A 26,943-nucleotide genomic window follows, 5' to 3' on the forward strand; every position below is an offset into this window, starting at 1 on the left:
AAAGACATCTGTGCTCCTGTCATGGAAAAAGCTGAATTCTTTGACATGGACACAGATAAAATGATAAAATTGTCCATGACTTTAACACGGATTTCCATGAAATCAACGTTGGTTCTTTGACAAAAGTTTGTCAGTTATCGGATTAGTGTATATTACAACACAATTAAAAGGTTATGTAAAAAAAATGGCGTCAGGTGGAGGCTGCAGGTTGGCAGGTCCTGCAAAATCACATTCCCTAATACGTTCTGAGGAGTCGCCATTGAATAATATTGGATCTGTTGCTGATGCTGAACCACAGTTACGTTATTTGAGAAAAAGAAACCGCTTAAATTCAAATCAGTATGTGGTTATTGCCTTGTGTGTGCTTGCTGCGGTGTTGTTGTCTACTTGGAGTGACCGGCGAGCTCTTTGCTGCCGGCAGGACTACAACGCAATGTGCCACGTATTTCCACCTTTTAACATATGGAGTAAATATACCATCTACAAGTCAGTTTTAAAATACGGACATGCAGTTGTGCCTCTATCGATTAGCTCCCGTTTTGATAAGCGACGTCAAGGATCAACTATTTTAACACTGCTGTGCACCTTACTTTTACTGTGCAGGGATATACATCTAAACTCTGGACCTGGCAGCGGGGAAGAATTAACAAGAGAAAATTGTGTTCTACCCATGTGTGGATCTGCAGTTACGATCGCAGTAAGTTCCCACGAGCACACACAAATAAACGGACAAAACTGTTTGCCATCAACACTGTGCACGGCAGAGGATAGATCTGGAATTTCGCAGATTTTTTCTGCGATAAAGCTAGATGTGACTCCCTCAGATGGTACCGAAACACTGCGCAAAAAGAACTTCTCGGGTGTTTTGGCACAGACACCGTGCACAGACACATTTCGTCTGGAAAATGGGGTAAATACACACACTGGCGCGATGGAGAAAGTCGTTTACCCATATCGTGTCCCCTAAACGCTGTCACAAAACAACAGAAATACAGACTATTTCAGACTGTTAACCATGCCAAAGTTCTCTGGGACCCAAAGGTTAAACCTAAAGGTGTATTTGGGGGACAACTAAATATAAGAAGCACTGTACCGAAATCCGAACAACTTGAACATTTGCTAACACATTCCAACCTTGACTTTTTGTGTCTTTCTGTGACTTGGCTGAAACCCACCACTCCAAATAGTGTTGTTAATATTCCAGGTTATAACATCTTTAGGCGTGACCGTGGTCATGGCAAAGGGGGTGGAGTAATGATATATGTCAAGGATAGTTTTCAGTGTGAACACATGGAATCAGTGGGAGATGTTTTGGAATGTATGGGGATAAAGATTAGGTTGTCCCCGGAAATGTCATTTGCTGTTCTTGTTTTATATAGGCCACTGACATCAAATAATGTATTTTTTGATCACCTAACTGATATTCTTAAAAAATGCAATGTGAAAGAAATACTTTTCATGGGGGATTTTAATATAAATTGGACAGATAAAAATGGCAGGAAAAAATTAAAGGAGATTACTCAAAAATTTAATCTTACACAAATGATTGAAAAACCAACTCGGACAGGCACGTGCACAGATAGGGCTCAACCTGTGCAGAACACATGCCCTTTTTGTCCTTACACTCCGAAGTGCCCTTTTTTGGAGGTGTTTTATTATTTTTTTAAATATATAAATTAATGCTATTGTTAAACATTTACGTCTGTCTGTGTGTTTTACAAATATATTTATCAAATAAAATTATTAAAAAACTAAATATTTTTGGATCCGCTCAAACTGTCTGTCAAACCTCTTAACTCCGCCCCCTGAGTGCAGCGAGCTGAAGTTCCACAGCAGTCAGAGGCAGCTGAACGTCTTGCAACGGTAAATAAGTATCTTGTTGTTTGAGTACAATGCTGTGTCATTACGAAAGAAACACTAGTATGTATATAACGGCGCATGTTTTATAAATTTGAGCAGAGCCGAATTATCCATAGACGGGATTGGTCGAGTGGGCAATCAGGGGGCACTAAGGGCTCCAAACTGCAGCAAGGGCTGGCGCAAAATGCGCCCAAATTGAGTTTTTGACAAAGCGCGAGCAGTTTTTAAACAAGTGTTCACCCATGTGAAGGGCACCCGTGACAACAATACGGAATGCACGGTCGGGTTTTTACCGTTTTTTTTGCATGACGCGTATTAATCGTTTAACTAAAGTCAACACATCTCACGCGAGAAGACGCGCCCGCGCGGGTAAATGTTTAGCCTACATTAACACCAAAAACATATCAGATTAGAAAGGTCTTAGACATCAGATGCCCAGTTGGGAAAACTGGATAGAGACGAAAAACGTGTAAAGGATACAAGTATGTACATTATATTGCCTGTCACTCATTATAGTATGCAATCTGGATATAATTTATTGTATATGCATGTATCTTATGCCTTGAATTAGTCAAGGGAGTTGTATGATTGTTGTATGATTATTTGGTTCATAACTTTTTATTCTGAAATTAACTGCATAGAGTTAAGTCTATTTAGTATTTAGTATATTTTTTTTGTAATGCAGTTATTTGCACCTTCAAAAGACCAAGGTTCCTGGTCCTCTGCACCAGGTAGGCAGATACATGTTGAATATGCTTATGGTATGGCTATAGTATAGTATAATCTCCTATTTTGATCTTTAATATCCTATTTCCCCCTCTTCTCAATCACATACATAAACATGTTAACCAAATAATACAAATTAGCTTATAAAACCAAACAGAATACCTTTTTTTCTTCAAACATATTTTTATGTAACTTTATGTATGTAAGCAGAGGAAAAAATTTAAATTAATATATTCTACAATTAAATAAGAGCGAGCACTTCACAAACACATGACTACAAATAGGCCTAATACAGACAAACACCCAGGATGTAAATTGTTAAAGCCAACTTACAAGGGCAGATATACTTTGCACTGTATAATGCCAAGCTATCATAAAATGTCATTTTTCATTCATTAATAGTGATTTTTTCAATCATTAATAGTGAATAAATATAAAGATATTAAGATGATTATTAAGTGATATTTATTTGGAGGGGGTGCCCTTTTTCAGTTTCAGCACATGCCCCTCAAAAGGTCTGTGCACGGCCCTGAACTCGGATTACTAAGACGTCTCAAACGCTTATTGATTTAGTTTTCACAAACAAAGCAGATCACATCAGCAAAATTTATAATCTAATAACAGGTCTTTCCGATCATAATTTAACATTGGTTGCTAGGAAACTATCAAAAGCGTGTTACCGAAATATAAAGAAGGTTGATATTAATGAGTCTGTTCTCTATATTCCCAAAAAAGATCTTGAGATGTTTGATAATGAAATAAGAAAGGTAAAATGGTTTGAAATGGTAAATGATAAAGACAGTAATACAGCTTCTTGTGAGTTGATAAAGGTGTTTCAACAGCTTGTTTTTAAATATTCTAAAGGAAAAAAGATAAAGCCTAAAGGCAAAATTCCTTTACCTTGGTTAAATGATAATCTATGGAAATTGATGAGAACTAGAGATTCAGCATTAAAAAAGTCCCATAAAACGGGACTTATAACTGATCGCCAGATTTATACTGGACTTCGAAATAGAGTTACTCAACAGCTAAGACAAGCAAAAGCAATGTTTTTTCTGAATATGATTAAACAATCAAAGGGCAATTCTAAACAACTATGGCAGACTATAGACAAATTAACTGGAAAGATGCAAACTAATAGTGGAATAATAGAATTGAAAATATATGATGTAAGTCATAGGGATGGTCTTATTGTCTCAAACTATTTTAATAATTATTTTATTGATTCAGTTGATGAAATAATCCAACATCGCTCTGAATTACCTCATCCTTGCCAATCATCTCAGCCCTCTGTTTATGATCATGATGTATTGTGTTTTAAACAAATTGATTACTCCAAAACTGTTAAAATTATACAATCTTTATCTAACTCTAAAGCTAAGGATTTGTGGGGGCTTGATAGCTCACTTTTTAAGAAACACATGGAGATTTTAACACCAGCTATTACATATATTGTGAATAAATCTATTAATGAGAGTATCTTCCCCAGTGTCTTTAAAACAGCAGTAATAACTCCAATTCATAAATCTGGAAGCAAAAATGAAATAAGTAACTACAGGCCTATTAGTATATTGCCTATAGCATCTAAAATCCTTGAGAAAGTTATCACAGAGCAGCTAAAAGATTACCTGGATCGTAAAAAATTGTTGCATTCTATGCAGTTCGGTTTTAGACGCAACCATTCCACTGATGCAGCCTAGCCTGCTGCTACTTGACAGAAAACATAAAGGTTAATTTGGATAGGGGGGGCACGGTGGGTGCGGTGTTTCTGGATCTGTGAAAAGCCTTTGACACGGTAAACCATTGTGTCCTCTTGTCTAAACTTTCTGAGTATAATTTGTCCATGGAGACATTGCACTGGATACAATCATATCTTTCAAGTCGGATGCAATGTGTGAGGGTAAAAAACGCACTTTCCTCTCTGAAGTCCAGCACAACTGGGGTCCCGCAAGGATCAATTCTAGGACCCTTGTTGTTCAGTCTTTACATTAATGATCTTCCAGCTGTGTGCAAAGGTGTAGATATCATCATGTACGCAGACGATGCTGTCATCTATGTACATGGGAGGGATATGGAGCAAGTGGCCACTAAATTGTCCTCAGATATGGACACAATAAGTGATTGGCTTAATTCATCTTGTTTAACATTAAATGTTGAAAAAACTGTTGGAATGTATTTTGCTAAATCTAAAAAGGTTAAAGATATACAGAACATCTATTTTAATGGACAAAAAAATTAACATTGTGACAGAGATAAAATATCTAGGTGTCCATTTGGATCAAACATTAAGTTTTAAAAAACATATTAAAAGAATGTGCAGTGCTATTAAATATAATATTTCAATTTTTAAATATATTAGAAATAGTTTGAAAACTGAAGCATCTTTTATGTATTTTAATGCCATGATCTCTCCACACATCACCTACTGTTTGTCCTGCTGGTCTTAGGCCAACGAGACCACTCTTAAACCACTCAGATCAGTTTATAATCAGGCGTTAAAGGTGCTTGATAGAAAAGCCCCGTGCTATCACCATTGCAATATTCTCGCTAAATATAAAATATTAAGTTTTGATTCTTTAATTCATCATACAAACTTAAGAACCCTTTTTAAAATTGTTAATAATATTGCTCCACCATAAATGCAAAAATTTATAAAACTTTATTCGGAACAAACGAGCCGAACATCTCGATCCACTGCTCAGAGAAATTGTGCCATTCCGAATAGATCTAGTACCTTTGCACAGAGAGCCTTTTCTTTTAAAACTATTAAACAATGGAATTTACTTCCAGGTAGTCTAAAGCTGTCTCTAGATTTTAATAATTGATAATAAATGTTTGATGCTGGTTTTTTCAGCAGGGTTAAGACTGTGGTGTTTATTTTATAAATCACCATTCATCTAATTTATACATTAACATTTATATTGTGCAACTGTTGATGATCAAATATGCTTGGAAGCATGCTGAACTCTTTCCCCGTCAGCATTTTTTTTTTTTGAAGTTGCCACCCAGTTTTAGTTTAATGCCTTGCAGAAAAATCATCTTCTTAAAATAAACATAAAATATCAAATGAAAGAACAGACCATCCGCTTTCAAACAAAAACAAACAAAAAAAATGTTTCATCCTACCTTTATTTGTTCTCTTATCACCTCTCAAATTTTTTAGCTAAAAGCGGAGATAATTCCATTTTTGTGAAGAACTTAAGAGATCAGATTCAAAGCCATCAAAACTTACACGCTGTGTTTTCAGTGTTGAGTGAATGCGTCAGTGTTTAAATTGGGTAAGATCGCCACCCAGTGGATAATAGCGGACGTATGAACTTGAGTTATAAACTCCTCAGACAACGTTTTCTCTTTATCGACGAGATGACTCAACAATATTTATTGACATTTATCTGGATATCGCCATTAATTGTGCAATTGTAGACAAATTTAAAATATGATTAAAGACACTGTTGTTTATTTTTATAAATCAGTACACAGCAACAGATACAGAAATGTAATATATGTCAATATATGTAAATTACATATATAATATCAGTGCCCATGTATGTCTGCTGCATATATGAAAGTATATGCAAAATTCATATATGTAACATACATAGACATATATGAAAAATATATTTCAAAATATAGCAAAAATGGCCGTTTTCATGTAAGTGCCATATATTTTCCCATATATGGACATACATGTGAAATATATGCAAGACACATATGTATACATGCATATATGTACTTATTTCCATAGTACATACTTTCACTTATATTAGGGATACAAATATGCTTTTTATATGATGCCACCATGTACTTTCACTTATATTAGGGATACAAATATGCTTCTTATATGATGCCACCATGTACTTTCACTTATATTAGGGATACAAATATGCTTAAAATATGATGACACCATGTACCTTCACTTATATTAGGGATACAAATATGCTTCTAATATGATGACACCATGTACTTTCACTTATATTAGGGATACAAATATGCTTCAAATATGATGACACCATGTACTTTCACTTATATTAGTGGCACAACTATGTTTTTTATACAGCCTGCACATATATGTGTACTCATTCTACAGAACACACAATTCCAAGTCTTTTCAAATACAAACTTTACTCCATTTTTTTCAGCACAGACTTGACAAGTACAAACAAGTACAATCTTTTCAAGTAAAAACTTTAAATTCATTTACCATCAACTTCAGACTTTATTTTCTTTTTAAAGCCTTTTCAAAGCGCTCCCTTTTTTTCCCTCAGTATTACATTTTCAAACTTTTAGGCACATTTAAAACATTCCCAAACTCACTCGCTGAGGAAAAACACTCATTTTTAGTTAACATTTTTCCTGGACATTGTCAGTCTTAGCTCTGCCATCTTCCCATTCAGGTCTGTTCCAATCTGGCCAGCTGAAACGAGTGCTTTGACATAACTGCATCTGAGAAGGTACATTTTAAAGAAAACGTTTTAGGTATAAAGTAGACAAAACACTGGTGGATAAACTTATCACAAAGATAAAAAAATCTTTATTGCCGTTTCTTCTAGTGCAAGTCAGTAAAATTAAGTGACAAAGTACGTGAATAGGCAAAGTAAGGCCACACTTAGTGCAAGCATGGCGGCCAGTTTTGCACCAATTTAATTTGCAGACGAGATAGGGTCATAGTGCCAAACACAATTTAAGCCGTAAATATTACAAAATTGCATCAAAAATAATTACTTTTTAAAGGCTTACAATGAAAATAATAACACCAAACCAAACAAGTGCTCTGAATTAAATTGGACCAACACGAACCAGATAGATAGAATTATAATTTGTATATAAAATTACATATATTATTGTTTTTAGTGTTATAGCAGAATAAAAAGCTTGTGTTAAACATTTGATTCTTACGGAGAAAATATACTCTAAAACTGGCGTAATAATCAATGATGTAACATGGCTGCAGCAGGCGTAGTTATACTACACACTGCCCGAAAATAGTCCCCTTGGTTACTTTCAATGGCAGGGGACTATTTTCGGGCAGTGTGTAATATCATTGCACCTCCTGCAGCCATGTTAAATCAGCAAAGTCACTGATTATTATGGCAGAATGAGAGTATAGGTCTAACCATATTTGCCTAGAAAATAGCAACTTTTAATTTCCGTCGGTCTTAGTACACAATGTAATTACAGAGTCAAGTTTTAAATAGGAAAAATATTGAAACTCTTTGGTTATTTCTTAGCACGATGCTAATGGTCTGATCAGATTCAATGGATTGGATTGAATCAAATATTTAACTCTAGGGGAGCTGGAAAATTAGCATATTTTCAAAAAAAGTGAAATGTCCCTTTAATACATTTTCGTTATGAAATAAGCATGTATGAAGAATGTAAACCAAGGCTTTGAACCGGTTCAAGGAACGAAAACCAGAAACTTTTGACACTGCATGAAAAGAGCTGTATACGGACAAATACGGAATGGGAAATCCCTGCTAAACTTTAGGTTTGCCAGATTTTTGAGGCAGAGTGCTTGGAAAGGTAATACACCAAAGTAAACTTGTGAAACATCCAGAAACCTTACGTTTGTGGATGTATGTAGGAACTAGGGCTGTTCCGAATACCAATTTTTGAGCTTCGAAGCTCTAGTAGAAATAAAATCGAATATTCGAAGCTTCGGAAGGAGGGGCTGAACATATTTTTTCTCTTTAATAAAGGCAGGAATCTGTGTGTGTGTGTGTATGTGTGTGTCTGTCTATCCACAGTTTTATTATGTGGCGGATGTGTTGCTGGGAACTCAAGGGAGTGTAGTGCATTTTTTTCGTGCAATATGGACATGTGACACTTCTAGAATTAATAAACTTTAAAAATACTACAGAACAGCACAAGCCGGAAGCGGCGTGCCTGTCATGCGTCATGCGAGAACAGCATTAGTGAAACAAAACACAAGACCAATACTTTTAATAAGGTAGCCTATTTTCTAACAACATTTGTCTAACAAACAAACATTCCCGTATCAGAAATTAGCAGCACAGTAATTACTGACAACGTAGGGTAGGCTATTTAAATAAAACAACGAAAATAAATGAACGAAGTTCAACAAACTGTAATAAAACGGTAGCATACTTTCAAAATCAAGTTTATTTATTATAACACTTACACCATCCAATATGTTTTTTTCATCAGAACAATAATGAAGATATTTTGCAGAAACCCCAGTGCTCCGTCATGCAAGTCAACCGATCCGCACACTTTAAGAGCTAAAGCATATATATCCAATACAAAATTAATCCCCCATATCTCCGTGTGACATATTGACGTCTTGTGAAGCAAATCAAGCAGTTTTTGCAAGAAACTGAACGTTATTTACAACACTATTAGCGTGAATGCCAAAGCAGGAAGCGCGCTTTCCGTTCGAGGCGATCTCTTCTTCTACTGGTGGAGTTTGATGGCTGTTGGCTATGGATGTTGGTCTCTCTGCGCCACCTACAGAGCGGGAGTGTGAAGCGCACTTCCTGCTTGGCAAAAGCTCTGCATTAACGCTGAAAAATATTTATATATATATTCGAATCTCAAAACTGAAAATCGAATGTCAACCCACCGAACGAATATTCGAATATTCGAATTTTCTGGTCCAGCCCTAGTAGGAACTGGTGGAAGTTTCCAGGAATCCTTACAGCTGGTTGTGAGGAGGGGTGGGTGTGAGGTGTGAAGGGCTTTTTATATGTTAATGACCCACAGGTAGAGGTGTCTTCTTTGTTTTCAGAGCTGAGTGGGGTGGGGGGTTAACCATGTCTCTTTAAGACAGCACATACAGTATTGTGGTACATAAAAACTGTGTTTTCTAAATATATTTATTATTAATATAATTTAATTAGTCTATTTAAGAAACTAAGCATCATTCAAAATAACTAAAATTCAATGGACACAATTACCATTTTAATGTGTGAAAATTATGTCTCTGACTCAAGAGAAATGCAACAAATGTTATTTCAGAATAAATATTTCCAACACTTTGAAAACATGTCTCCAACTGCCCTAGGTCAGAATATTGTGCATGTATGTCTCAATGCTGCATACATTGTTTAAAAGAAGCCGTTCAAATGACATCATGTAACTCATTTTTGCGAGCTAGGATGTTGATAAATTAGTCAGTGAAATGTAAAGCTGCTTATTTTTGCTGATGTCTCATGATTTGAAGTTCATTGTTTTTTATTGTTATTATAATTCTACCCCAACATTTCATTAAATCTTTTAAAATAGAAACTAAAATATCAATAGACAGGTCCATAATCTAAAAGACAGTCTTTCACATGTGGATGCAAAACATGTTGGGTGAAACAGACTGACAAACTCGGGTAAACATATCAGCAGATACCTGTCAGCTACTGTACTTCTAGTCCAGAGGTGCCCAAAGTTGGCCCACAAAAGACCTTACATTTTTTTATGTTTCATGCATACTTGAAGGTGTATAAAATGCATCACGAAACCTAATGAACTCGGGTACTATAGGCTAAAAATGAAGAGGTTGCGGCAGTGGCACACAGAGAAAAGGATATTTAAAATTGATTGGCAAAACGATTTCTTTTTTCTACAAAAAGCCTTGGAAAATAAAACTGCATTAGTTATGCATAAACAGAGTAATGTTTGCTTATTTATTTTTAAAATATTAGAAAATTATAAATTAGGGGTTATCAGGGCACCTTTAATTTTAATATAACACAACAACATTTACTTTTGGCCCACAGCCCTCAGTCAGGTTTGGCCCTTGTTAGGAAAATGTTCGGGCACCAATGAATGTTCTAGTCTATCTGAGGAGGTAACTTTTAGCATATGATAATGCATGCTTGCACAAAGTCAGACCACATATTATAATGTTTGTCTTCAATCAATGAATTTAAACAAAAGAGATGGGGACTTTATAATATAATAAGGGTCCATATATCACAGTGAAAAAAGACATACATGTATTTTTACTTTAACATGAACTAATGCTGAGTTACAGCATATCCTAATCATATATTGAAGAGTCATCATTAACTACAACATGACATGTTTTTCATTGTTAGTTAATGCAGTCATTTACAATAAATTAATTTGAGTTCATGTTGTAGTTAAGTAAGTTCAGCAAGTTACATGTCTTAACTCAGCATTAGTTTATATTTACTTATATTTAAGTAAGAATTCATTTAGGTATACGTTCAATGTTTCCAATGATGAGCAGTTAATCCACTAAACCCAGAGATAATTCCTGAGGCATGTTTAAAGAGTTTTGTATTTCATCAAGAAGGTGCTGATTCACAAAGATTTTAAATTTAAGAAAATCTGAGCATCATTCCAAATAACTGTTAACATGTTTGTCAACTAAACATGTTTTGTAAACGTAATAAACTTTATAAAAATATTTTTTATTTTGTATTAATAATCAAGTATAAAGAACAATGCATAGTGTGAAAATGCGGATTATAAAAAAGTATATTAAAGAAAAGGACTACATTTACCAGAATGCACCTGCACCCACTCATCTGCCCCCACCCTTCAGGTGCGACTGCTCAACCTATGGGCTTGACGGAAAATTCAAATCGCGAACCGTTACTGCCTGGACTACTCCGTCTCTTATTTGTTTGTTTGCTCATTAACAGTAAGGTAAGTTTGATTTAATTAATTTGTCTGCATCGCGCTGATCGGTTGCCTATTTGTTCATATTATGTTATTTACTATGATTCGTTTTTGTTTTTATACTAGAACTGTTTGAATTTAAAGCACAAACAGTAGAACATTAAGGTTATACGTGGCACACAGCGGTAAACATGAGGTTAGAAATACGCGAAGTAACATTCAAACCGGGCTGTTAAAAGAATCAATTCGATGTTTTTAAATTTTTAAAAACAAAACTTTAAAGAAGCCAAGATGAGACGTTATTTGCTTAAAACAAACAAAACAACAGTAACTCGTTTGTTTGAAATGTTAGCAGCTAGCAAGTGTCTCTCTGCTATTTTAAATGGTACTGACGATCTTTTGTTGTTTTAAAAGCTCATTCAGTTCTGGTAGATGCTGCTTATTTTTCAAGACTGTTTTAATAGCTTTATATTGATTTAGAACAAAGCCAGCTTCACTTTAAGAGAACCTACATGCTAATTGTAAAGAAGCTTGGAGTCATAATATATTTAAACGTTATATGTTTGCTGTTCTTCATCTTTTTAAATATGAAGTCTATTCATGTTTGTGTTTACAGAGGTCATGTACACTGTGGTCAACTTTGTGGACGATAAAGAGGTTTTTGGGTAAAGATGATGTATGTTTAATCATTCAATGATTACATTAAATTAAAATCAAACATGTTAAATAGTAAACGGATGTATTGTGATATGTGATTTTGATTTTTAATTATGTGTTTGCCAGAGAAATATAATGAAGTAACAGTGAAAGCTAAAACATCAGACTGATCCAGACACTGAAGAAATTGATGTCACTGCAATCTGGCCAAAATGATGTAAGTTTAATAATTAAATTATTAAATTAAAGAGGTTAAATAGTTAATAGATGTGTTATGATGTATGTGATTCTATTTTTTTATTCTGTGTTTGATAGACAACTATATTGAAGTAGCCTACTGTAATGAAGCTGCAGAACAACACAGAGACTCTGAGGACATCAACACAGAAAATGAAGTAAGAAGATGTATATTATGAAGTTCTTTGATCATATATTGTTGTATCTTTGTACAGTTTAATGCAGTGGTTCTTAACGTTATTCCTGGAGGCCCACTGCTCTGCACATTTTGTATGTCTCCTTTATTTAACACACCTGATTCAAATCATCAGCTCATTAGAAGGGATCTCCATGAACTGAACTACGTCTGTCAGATAAAAGAGATATACAAAACATGCAGGGCAGTGGGCCTCCAGGAATTACGTTAAGAACCACTGGTTTAATGTAAACTTTCTAAAATGTACAACTTTAATTCTGTCATTTGATTTGTCGTGTGTGTGTATGTTTATACGTATATGTGTATTAGTATTATGCCAAATACTTATATGTACTTTTATATTTCCAAAGGGCTCCAAAGAGATGTCTGTCCAGATGAGGGTGCATCAACGTTACCTTTGCTGACAAGTATATGCTTTACAATGTAAAACCTAACAGTTGACTTAACTCAAACAATTTAAGGAAATCGGTTGCCTTAACCCATTAAGTTTTAAAAAAAACATACATTTGAGTACTGTGAACTTAAGTCTTGTGCAAATATGCACTTATATTTAGTTAGTGTGAACTTAAATATAAGTGCATAACTGCATGTGACTCAATTTGTTTAAGTTCACAGTACTCAAATCTATGTGTTTTAAAACTTAAATGGTTTAATGCAACCGGTTTTCTTAAATGGTTTGGGTTTAGTTAACTTTTAGGTTTTACTGTGAGAAATTCTTGAATAATTCCAAGACAGAGCTTTGCAATTGAATCTACACTGCAAAAAATCACTTTCTATCTTAGGATTTTTATCTTGTTTTTAGTAGAAAAACTAAAAATTCTTAAATCAAGATGTATTTTCTTGATGAGCAAAATTACCTAAGAAAATGTCTAGTTTTTAGACAAAAATATACAATTTAAGTAAATTTGTGCCTGAATAAGCAAAAATATATAACAATGGGGTGAGAAAATTGTGCTTGAATTAAGTTTTTAAGAAAAAAGAAAACTTAAGATTTTTTCTCACACCATTGGCAGATATTTTTGCTTGTTTTAAGCACAAATTCACTTAAATTGTGTGCATTTATTTATTTTGTCTAAAACTAGACTTATTTTCTTAAGTAATTTTGTTCATCAAGAAAAAGCATTTTATTTAAATAATATTTCTACTGAAAACGAGACAAAAATACTATGTAAGAAAGTCATTTTTTGCAGCGTAGGACTGATTTCTTAAAGCAAGATCAATATAGTTGTTGTTCATTTTATTTAGATATTTACTACATTACAGTGGCAGCTGGTGACTTCTTTTTTTGTGAGCACTCGATGCAAAGTCTGTCACAACATGTATATAGCCAGTCATTTGTGTGGTTCCCAATTTCAAAATATGTGTTCTGCGTGTATGTGCATCACATGTTTTGACTAAACACGTGATGCACATGGTTTACATGAAGCAACAAACACATTTTAAAAACACAAGCAACACACATGACACGCCAAACACTTATTTTGAATTTGCACCCCTCGGATGAGCAGTCACGAGCCGCCACTGCTACTTTACATTGTACTGCTTTGAATGTAGTTTTCATTGTCGCTTTTATTTTGTTTTATTTTACTCTAATATTGCTTTCTCTGTCTGTATATTTATGAGTTTAAATAGTATTGTTTATGTATGCAACTTTTAATATTTGTGTATAATATTATTTTGTGATTGTGACAATTGTGAATTGTTCAGTTTTTTATTAAATAAACATTTCAAACTCAATTCAAGTTTTTAATTTTTTTTAAGGGTTTTGGGATGAATATATATATATATATATTAGGGGTGTAACGGTACGTGTATTCGAACCGGACCGTTTCGGTTCAGGGCTTTCGGCACGGTGCGCACGTGCACCGAAAGGCCGAATGCATTTTGTGTGCGCCTGTGCGGAACATAATACGTGCGTTTCCGCACGAACATATTAAGTGGCGGAAGTCTCCGCGTTCAGCGCAAGTCTTCTGTCAAACATATAACATAATTCGGCCCGCAGAAAGATTTTTGTTTACTTAGTTGTATATCCGTTTGATTATTGATGTAAACGTTTACGTGTCGTATCTAAAAGCGCATGTTAAACGCGTGTCAACGCGCTGCTTTGTTCTTTCAAAAGTGCGTGAGAGGATGCACGTCTTTCGTTGCTACGCATTCATGAGACGCACTTTCTGTGACAGCAAGAATAAGGAATGCGTGATCAGATTTTTCATCTGCATATCACGTCAATCATATCATTGTCACAATGCGATCAGCTGGTCGGGACAGAGAAGAGCTGTAACCCGGGCTTACCCAGCTGTTACTCAGCTGCGGAGGGGTTCGTAAGTAAAGTCACAGCTTACATTGACAACACAAGCAAAGATTAGGAGAAACGTGCAAAAGATCAAAGATGGCTATGTATGCAGCTCACTAATCTCAAAATGAGTGTATCATCATGTTGCTTGCTATGCAGTTACACATAGAGCAGTAATATTATTTTTATACAGAGATGGTACATAGCCAATTCAATTCTGTGAGTTAAACAATCCAAAATAAATCAAAACAGAAAATTTTTAGTGGCAAAAATGTAGGCTAATAGTTCATAAATGTATTCAGGAATTGAATTTGTTAGTTCAAGGTTTTAGTAGAAAAAGTTTAAGAGAAGGTTACCTTCTGTTATAAAATAATGTAAAAAATAACTTTGCAGTAGTATTTTATTTATAATTTTTTCATTTTATATATATTTTATCTGTTATATTTTAATAAAGTGTTTAAAAAAGTGTAAACAAATTGTAAAAAAAAGTTTAAAGTAATAAACAACCTGCAGTTTAATGTTTGCATTTCTCCCTTACTGTACCGAAAATGAACCGAACCGTGGCTTCAAAACCGGGGTTCGCACCGAACCGTGATTTTTGCGTACTGTTACACCCCTAATATATATATATATATATATATAGTGGGGGGATTGTAGTCTATCTGCATAGCAGGCAAATAACCAATCAAGTCACTAAGCTATGAGGGCTTGGGTTGGGCTTAATAGAAAGTGTAACCAATCAAATAATCTCAACTGGAAAGTTTCAAAGTTGTGTCCCAATAGTTGTCAGAGTTTTGGGAGGGGGTTTTAAAAGCAACCAATCAGTGTTGAGATTAAACACCAATGGGGACACTAGAATTGTGCAAAGGTGTGAAATCCCAGTACCTCTGCAGGTGTGAAAATGTCCCCTGACAAAATCTTCAATGGGATTATTTGCCATGGCAACAAATGGCTGCATATACCACAGGAATATCCCATCAGCAAGATACACCCGAATTGGTATCATTACGGGAGTTTCCTAACTTGGTGGAATTAGAAGTTTACCCTCAGTGGAACTAGTAGATACCTCCGAAAATCAGTGGTGTTTACAGGAGTTTCCTAGTACGGATACACCTCTTTTCATGCAGTGTGATGTTTTGCAAGGAACAGAAACGAAACCAGAAACTTTCCAAAAATACATGTTCCGGAACAGAACCGTTAATTGAAAATAATGGTAACCGGTTAATAACGTTATTTTTTCAGTTCTTTGACAAGATTTCTGTGCAATTTGACTCTGTGAAGTTCACTTCCGGTCGTCATTGACTCAGAGAAATGAGAAGCTTGCCACCAGCAGATAGCCTACTCAAGCCCAAGTCTCTAATGCTCAATCATAAGAGGTTAATATTGTAGGCTACCAAGTATCTCAAGATGTTTGTTTGTTTTTTTTTAATACTAATTAGTGGTGTAACGGATCGCAGTTGGTCAGTGATCTGTACAGATCACAACCCACAGTTCGGCTCGCATGCGATTTGCGGATTAATATGCAAATTTAAATATGGTGAAAGTTGATCATTTGCACGTGTTTCAAAGGCTTGCAAATGTTAACACTTAAGTGATTTTAAACAATTTAACCACAAAAAGGCACTAAAATAAAAAAAATTCTGTACACACAGACGCACATGCATTTGAATGTGTCCGGCCCAACTCCAATTAGGGCTGTCACTTTTTATTCGATATTCGTATATGCATTCGATTTTTACAATGCAATGTAAACTTTATATTAAACAACAACAGCATTTGTCTTGTAAACGGATTTGAAATGATCATGTGCTGACTGTCGCACGTCACATAGACAACAGAGTCAAATGAGATCTGCTTAACTTAGCGGTAAGTTTAATTTTTTCTCAAATATCAAAGGGTTTGTGCACTCTATCATTAAAACCGATCAAGCAAACAGCACGCGCAGGGTTAATGTACTTGTCAATGACGGCTCACAAACGTGTGGGATAGCAGGGCTTGACATTAACTTTTTGAGGAGTTAGCCAGCAGTTACTCTGGGGTGGCACATAAAATCTCTAACATCCGACCTTTAAATACTATTAAGTATTATAGGTGCATAAATTACAATGATGTATAACATACAATTGCTACAATAATTTAATTTTAATTAAAATGAATTGAGAATAACATACAATTTATAGTCATAATTCAACCTAATGTTTTTTTTTTATCAAATAAAACTTTTGAAATTTATATCTCCAATTGCTGAAAAAACAATAGAGACCAGAAAATCACGTGAATTTTGTAGGCCACTGAAATGTATTTTACTACGATTCATTTGGCTGCTTCTTGCTGCTTTTTCTGAAGAAGGATGCTATATCTGCTGCCTTTCTCTTCATTTTCCCCACATTTCAATGATTGTCTGACATTAAAACACTAAAGCAAAACATTAAAACATTACCATGTTTTAAAAAACGGTTACACTTTATTTTGATAGTCCACTTTAGACATTCTACTAACTATAAACAACTTTGCTACTACATGTCAACTAACTTTCAATAATTTGCAACTATTCATCAACTAACTGTCATTAGTGTATTAGTAGACTGTAACGGTTGGGGTTAGGGAAGAGGTTTGGGTTAGTGGAATAAGTTGACATGCTCCTGCAAAGATACTTATAGTCAGTTGAATGTCTGTTGACATATCATCACAATAAAGTGTTAGTAGATATTAAGCAGACAGTCTACAAATTCTCTAAAGATTGGTAGTTGATAATTAGTTGCAAAGTTACTTATAATTAGTAAAATGTCTAAAGTGGACTATCGAAATAAAGTGTTACCTAAAAAACTTATTAGGATAAATGTATCTAGATTATCTGTTATACATAAAATCAATCTTAATCCTAGTATTTACGCTGTAATGTTTGTGTGGGATTTTTTTAATGTACAGTGACGAACTCTGTCAGATTCAAATCGGCTGTTGCGCGGCGCACACAGGCAAGATTTTAAGACCATTATGTGTTTTTTCCGAACTTTAGAAGATAAAAAATACGGACTTAAATTGTTTTTTTTTGACACACAGTGATGAAACGTGGTTGAAGTGCTTGTCGTTAACGGCACATAACGTTAAGTAACATTGTTTGAAATTTAACTTGTCCGGTCGGACAACTAATTTTCTCTTATACTTGTCCTTCAAAAAATCCACTTGTCCCGGACAAGCAGACAAGCCTTAATGTCGAGCCCTGGGATAGGCTATGTATGTGTGCTTGTTGTCAAAGATATTACTTCTCAAAAACACGCTCAAGCGCAGGATATGTTTGCTTGTCAAGCGCATTACATCCGCTGAGTTTTCCGCCGAAATCTGTGGGCGCTAAATCCGTTTGGGCTTCCTGCTATTTAAGTTATTGTCTGTACCTGTTCTGAATAGTTTTTTTTTCATATAAGTTGTTATTTATAAGTTGATAACCTTCTGTTTCAAAAGTAAAAAAAAGTAATTCATACAGTCCTGTTTATGACTGTCACTGTTAATAAATTTGTGATTGAATCTCCATTATGGTGGGTTTTTTTTTTGATGCGCGCGGGGGGCACCTAGATATTCGAATATATTCGGATACATTGCATGATATTAGATATCCGTATGAATTTGATTTTTCTCAAAAGTGACAGCCCTAACTCCAATCAAATATGATTATCCCTATGCCCTTCAAAGATCAGAACTCTTGATGTATAAAATACATTTGGCGAATAAAGCACTGAAAAACATCTTAATTTTCACTTTATGTGGAGCGACTGTTTATGCAGCATCTTCTTCCCGAAGCGCCGTTTGGAATTCGTCCTCCGTCTGTGTGTGTGCGCGTGTGTTTAAGTGCACTTAACAAATGTAGGCATGTCAGTTATGCCGCTTACATAATTTAGCCTTTTTAATGTTCGATGACAAGATAGAGACTTAACTTATTAGTCTACATAATTTTTCCTGAACCGGTTAGAACAAAAAAATAAAAATCCCGAACCAGTTAATAACGTTCCATGTCAGCTATGGGACATAAAAATAAGTAGGCTGATCATTAGGACATTAAACAATGTCCTAATGATCAGCCTACTTATTTTTATGTCCCATAGCTGACATGGAACGTTATTAACTGGTTCGGGATTTTTATTTTTTTGTTCTAACCGGTTCAGGGACGTCAGCTTTAGGATTGAACCAAAAACCGGAAACGTTAAAATACTGTTTCTGTTCGGAATGAACCAATTGGGGAAAAAATCAGGTTCAAAGCCCTGATGTAAACTTTATATTAAACAACAACAGCATTTGTCTTGTAAACTGATTTAAAATGATCACGTGCTGACTGTCGCATGTCACATAGACGACAGAGTGAAGTAAGATCTGCTTAACTCAGCGGTAAGTTTTACTTCTCAAATATCAATGGTTTGTGTGCTCTATCATTAAAAACGGTCAAGCAAACAGCACGGGCAGGGTTAATGTATATGAATGCGCGCATACATAGGGTATGTATGTGTTAGGGGTGGGCAAAAAAATGGATATTTTGATTAATAGTTTTTTTAAACGTGGTCGATTCAGAATCGATTCTCAAAGAGCAGAATCAATTTTTTTTTCATATATTTTTCTGCAAACCTTGAACGTAAGATTAACGTTCAACGATCAAATTACTAGTCTTCTTCAATTCAATTCAATTCAATTTTTTCAATTCAATTTTATTTATATAGCGCTTTTCACAAAAGTCAATTGTTTCAAAGCAGCTTTACATAAATAGAAGCAGTGAAAAGCACAGAAAACGACAGATAGCACAACAGAATACATGATAGCATGAGCAGTTAAATTTGCTGCGGCTATGACTCAATATTATAATTGCACGTATTACTAAAGCAACGTATAGAAGAGGAAGCTAGGTAAAGCTCAAAAAGGCTGCCTCCCCGGGGTGAAAAACCCCCTAGGAGAAAAAAAAACCCCGTGCTTTTATCCGAGGAAAAATAAGTCCTAGGAGGGAAAAACCCTTGGGAGAACGGAAATGGAGATTTAGCGGAGATTAAGCGGTTCTGCCGGTGATCGTTGGTCAGGTATCAGCTGGGCATAACGTTGAAGGACGGCCAGTAGATCAGAGGTGTGCCGACTTTCACATCTACCGGGACTGGGTCTGTTTGTCTCGTCCTCGACAACAACGATAGTGTTGTGGCTTTTAATTTCTTTTTATTAATTACCCACTTGTAAACTTATGTTCACTGTTGTTTTTTATTAATATAGTATTTGTATTAAATCTATATTCATTGAGTTGAATCGAGAATCGAGTATAAAAACAGACCCGAGAACTGGAATCGAAAATTGAATCGAGAATCGAAATCGAATCGATTTGATAGCTTGTGAATCGAAATTGAATCGATCTGGAACATCTGAACCGATACCCAGCCCTAGTATGTGTGCTTGTTGTCAGTGAAGATTACTTTTCAGAAACACGCTCAAGCGCAGGATATGTGTGCTTGATTCTTCTCAAAAGTGACAGCCCTAATAAGAAGATCCTTTATAAAGACAGTATATTATGCGTATACAGACAGGAGCCATCTTAGAAAACAGTCTCGATAAGTCGAGCAATGAATGTCGTGCTATATACATTTGACACCCCTATAATCGCTCCCACTCTGAAGTGTTGCTAAACTCAATGGAAAAGCTAACCAAGCCAAAGTAAAGTGAGCTGACTCAACCTTACCTGTAGGGTACTATGCAATGGAAAAGTGCCATTAGGGTGCAAAACCCCTTTAACCATAAAACAGGGTTAAAATGACGTGCTGTCTCTGATATATTATATATAACTGCAATATAAAAACTTAAGATTTACATTACCATAACATCTTCACTCTGAAGAGTCGCCCAGCTTCTTCTAACTCAGTCAAGTCTTTTAGAGAGAGTGATAGAGGTAATGTGATTAGTAGCTACTGAATACACTACAGTTTATACATTTAGTACATTACTTAATTACTTGCCATTTACCTTTCATTCTGTACCTTGACTGGATAATCCATCCATTCGCTGACCTTTAATAAAAAATACAAAGATAAACTTAATAATTAACACCTGTCACCGGTATCAACTGGCAGAAATTCACTCTTACCATACATCATGTGAAAGAACTCAGAAAATCACTCTGATGGGCCTACAAAAAGAGAAATAATAAAAGGGAAAAACACTGTGATTAGGCAAGGTTTAAGCAAAACATTAGTTTGACTCCAGCCATGTAAAGCTATAAGTGCTTGGCCTGCTTGCAATGTCTGCTTAAACACAAACATAACCCTCTCACTAAAATAAAAGTATAACTCTTACATAAAGATAAATATAAGGGATGTCAAAATGCATTAGATATAAACATTTTAAATATATTAATAAAGCACACCACCTGTTGCCAGAAAGCTGCTTTTATATATATAATTTACATGCAGATGTAACAGTTACATTACAATGTCTGTGAAAATGTCTGTACACGTTATTTTTCTAGAATTATTTCTCAAGTGACTGTTAGGCAACATAAATGTATTGACTTTTTTAAACAAATCGTATTTTTTTAAATTATAAATTAACTGCATAAATAAGTGCCTTATTAATCACTGTTCCTTTAAGTACATGCTTCATAAGGTTAACCAGAATAATATAAACTGAAAGATTCTGAACAGTTTTGTGCATTGTGCAATAACATTAGATTAAGACATAACGTTACTTACAAAAACACCCAAGAAAAATTAAGCATCAAACCATAGTAAACTGCAAGCTACACGATTACTACGACAAAAACTTGCAAACCTCCCTAACAGTAATGACTAATTAGGCTGTAACAAACTAGACAAAAAGAAACCTATGCAAAATATATTAAATATTTAAAACTTACGTCTAAAACCCCGCTGTGCTGTTGTCATCTTCTCAGTCCTGTCAGATTTTCCCGGTCATTTTTGTTCTTCTGCGCTTTTGGCCTGAGTGGCGGTTGACACCTGAAGGGTAATTAGCGCCTCCTACTGGACTGGGTGTAGCGCTTTCAATAGGCAGTGGAGGAAATTTTTATTATATGCTATGTTCTTTTGACTATTTATTGTTAATTAAGCAATACATTTAACACGATTTAATGATAATAATAATATGTAAATTCGCTAAAAAAAGCACTATACTAAAAGATATAAAAGCAACCAAATAAATAACATTAGGTTATTTATTTATTTATTTATTAACTTTACCAATCCCCGCACAAATAAAAGTAAAAAACTAAAATAAACTAAAATAATAAAATAAAATAATAATGTAATTGATTTGTGATTATTAATAATAATCATATCAACTTATCACTGTTTGTTAATATACACAGACTTAGTTGGCAGTTTTCTGACTAAAGAAGTCATTTTTGTTAAAAGTAATTAAAATAGCTGTTGATTCCCCATAATGATCATACATTTCAAATCTTCTTGAACACTCACTTACATATTTAAAGAGCACCAATTATGCTAATAAATTAGCACGTTAGCACATTATTGTAATATCCCATAGTAGCCTACATACATGTTATTAAAACTTGAACTAATGCACTGTGAGTCTTATAAATTGCTTACATACCTCACCGATTTCTGCATGTCTGGAAAACGCTCGGATTTAGTTCCTGTCTCCGCCTCCCAAAATGTCTAGTGTATTCGGATTGGTCAGATGACTACTCAACTGTTATTGGTCAACTGGGTTCGGCGTGTGTTTGAAAGGTTACGCCCCTGACTACGCGTTGGTTTTCCGGTTCTGACTGAGAGTCACAGGCAACGTAAACAAGCGCTATATTTCTCTATAAACGATGGTGTCTGTACTGCCTTACCACTTCAAGCTCGATCCAGAGAGTTCAGACGGCCGTTACGATATAAACGATCTCCGTCAATGAACGCGATTGGATTTAACTTTTTTAGGTGTCCTTAGCTCTGCCAGAATGCTAAACGAAGACGAAAATGTGTTGCAAAGACATCCAAAAGGTAATTATAACGTACTACATTACTTTGCAAACTATATGGAAACACCAAATGTAGCACATAGAAAGTAGTTTTTGAAATGATTATAAAACTATTTCACTTATTAACATTATTTTACTATAGTAAACTTTATTATAAAAGCCTGCTTACATACTATATTACTGTGCAAACTATATGGAAACACCAAATGTAGCACATAGAAAGTATTTGTTGAAATGATTATAAAACTATTTCATTTGTTAACATTATTTTACTATAGTAAACTTTATTATAAAAGACTGTTACATACTATATCACTGTGCAAACTATATGGAAACACCAAATGTAGCACAAAGTATTAATTGAAATGAATGTTCTACATTATTTCACTATGGTAAACTCTTTTATGAAAGACTGCTTACTTATAAGTGCTATGTTTTTACTTATTAGGTTTTAAGGAGAATGCAACATGTTCCAGGGCCTCTTACCTGCGTGATTCATCATCCAGGTTTTGCACAAATTGTCTAAATCCCTACACACAGAACATTTATTGTACCGACTATAAGCCTTTGAGGTGCAGGACTAGAGTAAGTTTTATTACATTTTTAAACCAATAACACTAAAGTATCATTATAGTAACAAAGTACCCAAAAGAACAAAAGATGTAACTTTAAAGAAAATATAATAGTCAGTCAAAAGTTTTTTTTATTTATTACAAATATATATTTAAATGTTAAACAATATACAAATAAACATACTTTAGTAACCATATTGTGCTCTTGTTTCAAAAATTGTTCAATTCATTTCTTACAGCTATCTATTCAGATAAATGGCATATCAAAGCTTTGTCAGCTGGTGCTATTTAAGACGACACTATAAGGTTATCATCCTGTCGTGTGTTGTTCTCCAGATACGCTTGGAGCTTCCTGATCAGATCGGTCACAATTTTGGCTTTCGACGACCCCTGCACTGAAGATGGCATGCAATCATGTCCTCCTTTGAAGGTCTCTCAAACTGTGATGCCAGGTCCATTGGAATCAGGGCTTCCTTCAGCTTATCTTCAAATACCTCATCAAACACAAGCCTGATCACATCCTCCACATAACTGTAGAAATATTGCAGTCAATAAATCTTTTGTTTTGATCATTTATTTCCCTGCTTCATACATTAAGTTTTTAATTATGAATGTATTTGAAATAAAACATTACTGCTTACGGTATGTCACTTGTGTGTTTTGGGAACATAGCCTTGTACTTTCCCTCTCCTGCTTTTGTTACGGCTTGGTGACACTGTAATGGATGGCTGCAAGGTACAAATACCTGTAAAATATAAACAAGCAATTAATTTATTGTAAAAGTAAATACTGCTTTATATAACACAGTTACTAAAATACTTAAATACCTGCACAGCATTCCAATAAATGAGAAAATCAAAAATTTTTTGCTGCAAATCTGAAATCTCAGGCTACGGACAGCAAAGGCATCCACTGATGATGGTGATGGAAACATTGTGAAACGATGCTACTGCCTGGGTTCCTATTATTATGCAGAGAAAAAAAACTTTGTCATCATCAGTTATACATCTAAGACTGGTAGTGGTTTCACTAGCTAAATACATCATATGTGTTACACACCTTTGCTCCTCATATGCCAGTCTGACTCCTTGTACTGTGTGTAATGATGTTGCATGTTTGCATACAGTGTAGAAGGATGTGTCCAGCTGCGAATCTAGGATATAGACAAATAAAACAAACATGTATTCAGTCAAAAAGACATATTATAACAATAGAGTACAACGACTATAAATCGTTAGACTATTCATTAAAACGTAAATGTATTACATATTACATGGCCCAACATTAGCAACACACATTATGTGTTTACTTCGTTTCAAAATCTAAGAAAGCTTCAAGTAAATACAACAGTAAAACACATATAACTTTAAACAAATCATCTGTACTTAGAGTTTCTTGAGTTTGATCATGAGAACAAATTTTACTGGTAACAGTTTAGCTGGCATTTGTATTTGTATTTAGCTTAGCAACTTAGCAAGTTTGTAAACATGTCTAAACCAACATCGATAAAAAAAACGATAGTCTGCATAATTCAACATACACCCCAGATAGCACACGTACGTCTCAGATACGTCTTGTAAAGATCTTTACATCTGCTGACGATCGTCTTTGAATAATACGTCTTCCATATCTCTACAAGACGTATTTAAGATCTTAAAAAATTCTAAATCCTACCTGCCTGCAATGCATCTCCGTTTGGTCTTGAATCCGATCAAACGCAGACGAATCAGCAAAGACCTCCAACTAATTTCATTTTTTAAATAAATGTCGTTTAATTGTTTTAAAAATATAGTCAACATGTTTTTAAGGGTTGGCATTAATTTTGAAGCAAAAAATATAATTAATAAAAGCCCATATCACGTATAATAAAAAACAATGTAGGCATTTTGCGTTTAATCCAAAACGTTAAAAAGGCACTTACCGTAGATAAAGCACCATGCACAAGAAAAGGTGATCTCATACTCTTTCTGACTACAAAATATTAACAAATACAAAACACACAAGAACATCATTGCCAACAGCCACTGCCCCTCTGACTGTTTTATCAGTCTGAAATGAAAAAAGTTATACATTTAATTAAATAAAACAATTGCCAACAAGCTGATTATCTTAAGGTGACCCTGCTTACTGCAATTCCTGCTTATTATAATTACTGGGTGTGACTCACATTAAGTGTGTTTGTCAACAGTTATATATCTAAGGTTGAAACTTTTGATAGTTTTTGACCCCACGCCATCCATTGAAATTGTGTAACACACCTTGCATTTTCACAACATTTAGTTTAAAAAAATCATCTGAACAAACTCTGAGCAAACCAAAGGTGATTTTAAGAATGTTTATATAGATGAAGAAACCTCATAAAAAATTGAAAACACAATACACAATCATTTGACCAGGTTTAATCCAGCATCACAGCATGAATTATATTGACTAGTTTGTTTACCAAATTTGAATAAAATGTTTAACCTATGTGTTAATATGATTACAGCCACAGTGTAACAAAATACTGCAAAGCTATTGATCAAGTTCTCATTACATTACTTCACAAGACCCAAAGCTGATCAGGACACTTTAAGAGCACTGTAACGTAGTAACCGCTGAAAGAACCATGTAATACTGTGAATATAATGACAAACTGTTCCATAACACTTAGATGTGACTTTAATTACAATACAACATACTCTTTCTCATACTCAGGGTTTTTAAACTGTGGGTGAAGACCCACTTGTGGGTCGCATCGTAAGATAGTGAGTGCTGCATTGTAGTAATGGTTTGTCCAATTAATTATTAGCAATGGTTTTGATATACTATAAGATTACACCTGTCTAAAGCCCATAATACATGGCACGATTTTTGGCTGTCCCAGATGAAAGATTACCAATCGTGAAACAATTGTGGAGATTTCTGTGATCGTGGCTCTTAATTGGTGGTCCTATCTCATACAGTGTGAGAGGTTTAAAGACGTCTGTTTTCCCAGTCCTGGGACCAAAGACACCTACGATAGTTTTATGACAGTGTAAGAAGTTCAGCATGATCAACGCACATCAACAATGTGTTTGCTTCTACGACCTGCATACCTGTATTTGTGTACCACTAGCGCATGTTGATGATCATCTAAAAGCTTCTTTTTACCATCTTATTCCTATTTATATAATATAACTTATTAGTTTTACATAGGAATACTTTACCGTGACGATTATTGAGCAGTACTACCACGTGAAACTATTTATCACTAATAAACACCCAGTGTTAGCTTATAGCCCAATAGCATCCACACGGTGGAGGCTGAAGCTAGCTTTTTCCGATCTAATGGCGGATTCATCTGATATATGCTTTTCTGACCTATCCTCACCTGAGCGGGAAGCTGTGGAGGAGTTGTTTCCCGGTTTTAGCAGATCCAAGGCGAGGTACAGCGCCCACTTCACGTCCTCGACCCGAGGACGAGACAAACAGACCCAGTCCCGGTAGATGTGAAAGTCGGCACACCTCTGATCTACTGGCTGTCCTTCAACGTTATGCCCAGCTGATACCTGACCAACGATCACCGGCAGAACCGCTTAATCTCCGCTAAATCTCCATTTCCGTTCTCCCAAGGGTTTTTCCCTCCTAGGACTTATTTTTCCTCGGATAAAAGCACGGGGTTTTTTTTTCTCCTAGGGGGTTTTTCACCCCGGGGAGGCAGCCTTTTTGGGCTTTACCTAGCTTCCTCTTCTATACGTTGCTTTAGTAATACGTGCAATTATAATATTGAGACATAGCCGCAGCAAATTTAACTGCTCATGCTTTCATGTATTTTGTTATGCTATCTGTCGTTTTCTGTGCTTTTCACTGCTTCTATTTATGTAAA

The 26,943-nt window shown here is 34.9% G+C and overlaps 1 protein-coding gene and 3 long non-coding RNA genes across 6 annotated transcripts in view; 2 read left to right on the forward strand and 2 right to left on the reverse strand.

The window, feature by feature from the left end:
* Positions 1 to 202: 202 nt before the first annotated feature.
* Positions 203 to 26,943, forward strand: part of LOC135767282 (uncharacterized) — a 169,417-nt gene continuing 142,676 nt past the window's right edge. Inside the window, exons 1-6 of one of the 3 annotated variants that reach the window (XM_073815030.1) lie at positions 203 to 467; positions 604 to 697; positions 11,804 to 11,852; positions 11,971 to 12,061; positions 12,160 to 12,239; positions 12,628 to 12,748. In XM_073815030.1, coding sequence (XP_073671131.1) covers positions 342 to 467; positions 604 to 697; positions 11,804 to 11,852; positions 11,971 to 11,980 — 279 coding nt within the window. In that variant the 5' untranslated portion in view covers positions 203 to 341 and the 3' untranslated portion in view covers positions 11,981 to 12,061; positions 12,160 to 12,239; positions 12,628 to 12,748. Of the gene's footprint in view, positions 468 to 603; positions 698 to 11,157; positions 11,215 to 11,803; positions 11,864 to 11,970; positions 12,062 to 12,159; positions 12,240 to 12,627; positions 12,749 to 26,943 lie in introns of those variants that run through there. The other 2 variants (XR_010542005.2, XM_073815029.1) reach the window with 2 other exon arrangements.
* On the reverse strand, positions 6,379 to 21,505 carry LOC135767279 (uncharacterized). The gene is made up of 5 exons (XR_010542000.2): positions 21,439 to 21,505; positions 20,671 to 20,712; positions 20,550 to 20,593; positions 20,403 to 20,454; positions 6,379 to 7,029 (listed from the first exon to the last, which is right to left on the reverse strand). It is a non-coding gene; the product is annotated as an uncharacterized lncRNA (long non-coding RNA).
* Positions 22,130 to 23,511, forward strand: LOC135765488 (uncharacterized). The gene is made up of 3 exons (XR_010540775.2): positions 22,130 to 22,546; positions 22,973 to 23,109; positions 23,433 to 23,511. It is a non-coding gene; the product is annotated as an uncharacterized lncRNA (long non-coding RNA).
* On the reverse strand, positions 23,490 to 24,626 carry LOC141282340 (uncharacterized). Its single transcript, XR_012336941.1, has 4 exons — positions 24,156 to 24,626; positions 23,924 to 24,057; positions 23,738 to 23,841; positions 23,490 to 23,627 (listed from the first exon to the last, which is right to left on the reverse strand). It is a non-coding gene; the product is annotated as an uncharacterized lncRNA (long non-coding RNA).

Source organism: Paramisgurnus dabryanus, chromosome 6, assembly GCF_030506205.2.
Source record: "Paramisgurnus dabryanus chromosome 6, PD_genome_1.1, whole genome shotgun sequence".
NCBI lineage: Eukaryota > Metazoa > Chordata > Actinopteri > Cypriniformes > Cobitidae > Paramisgurnus > Paramisgurnus dabryanus.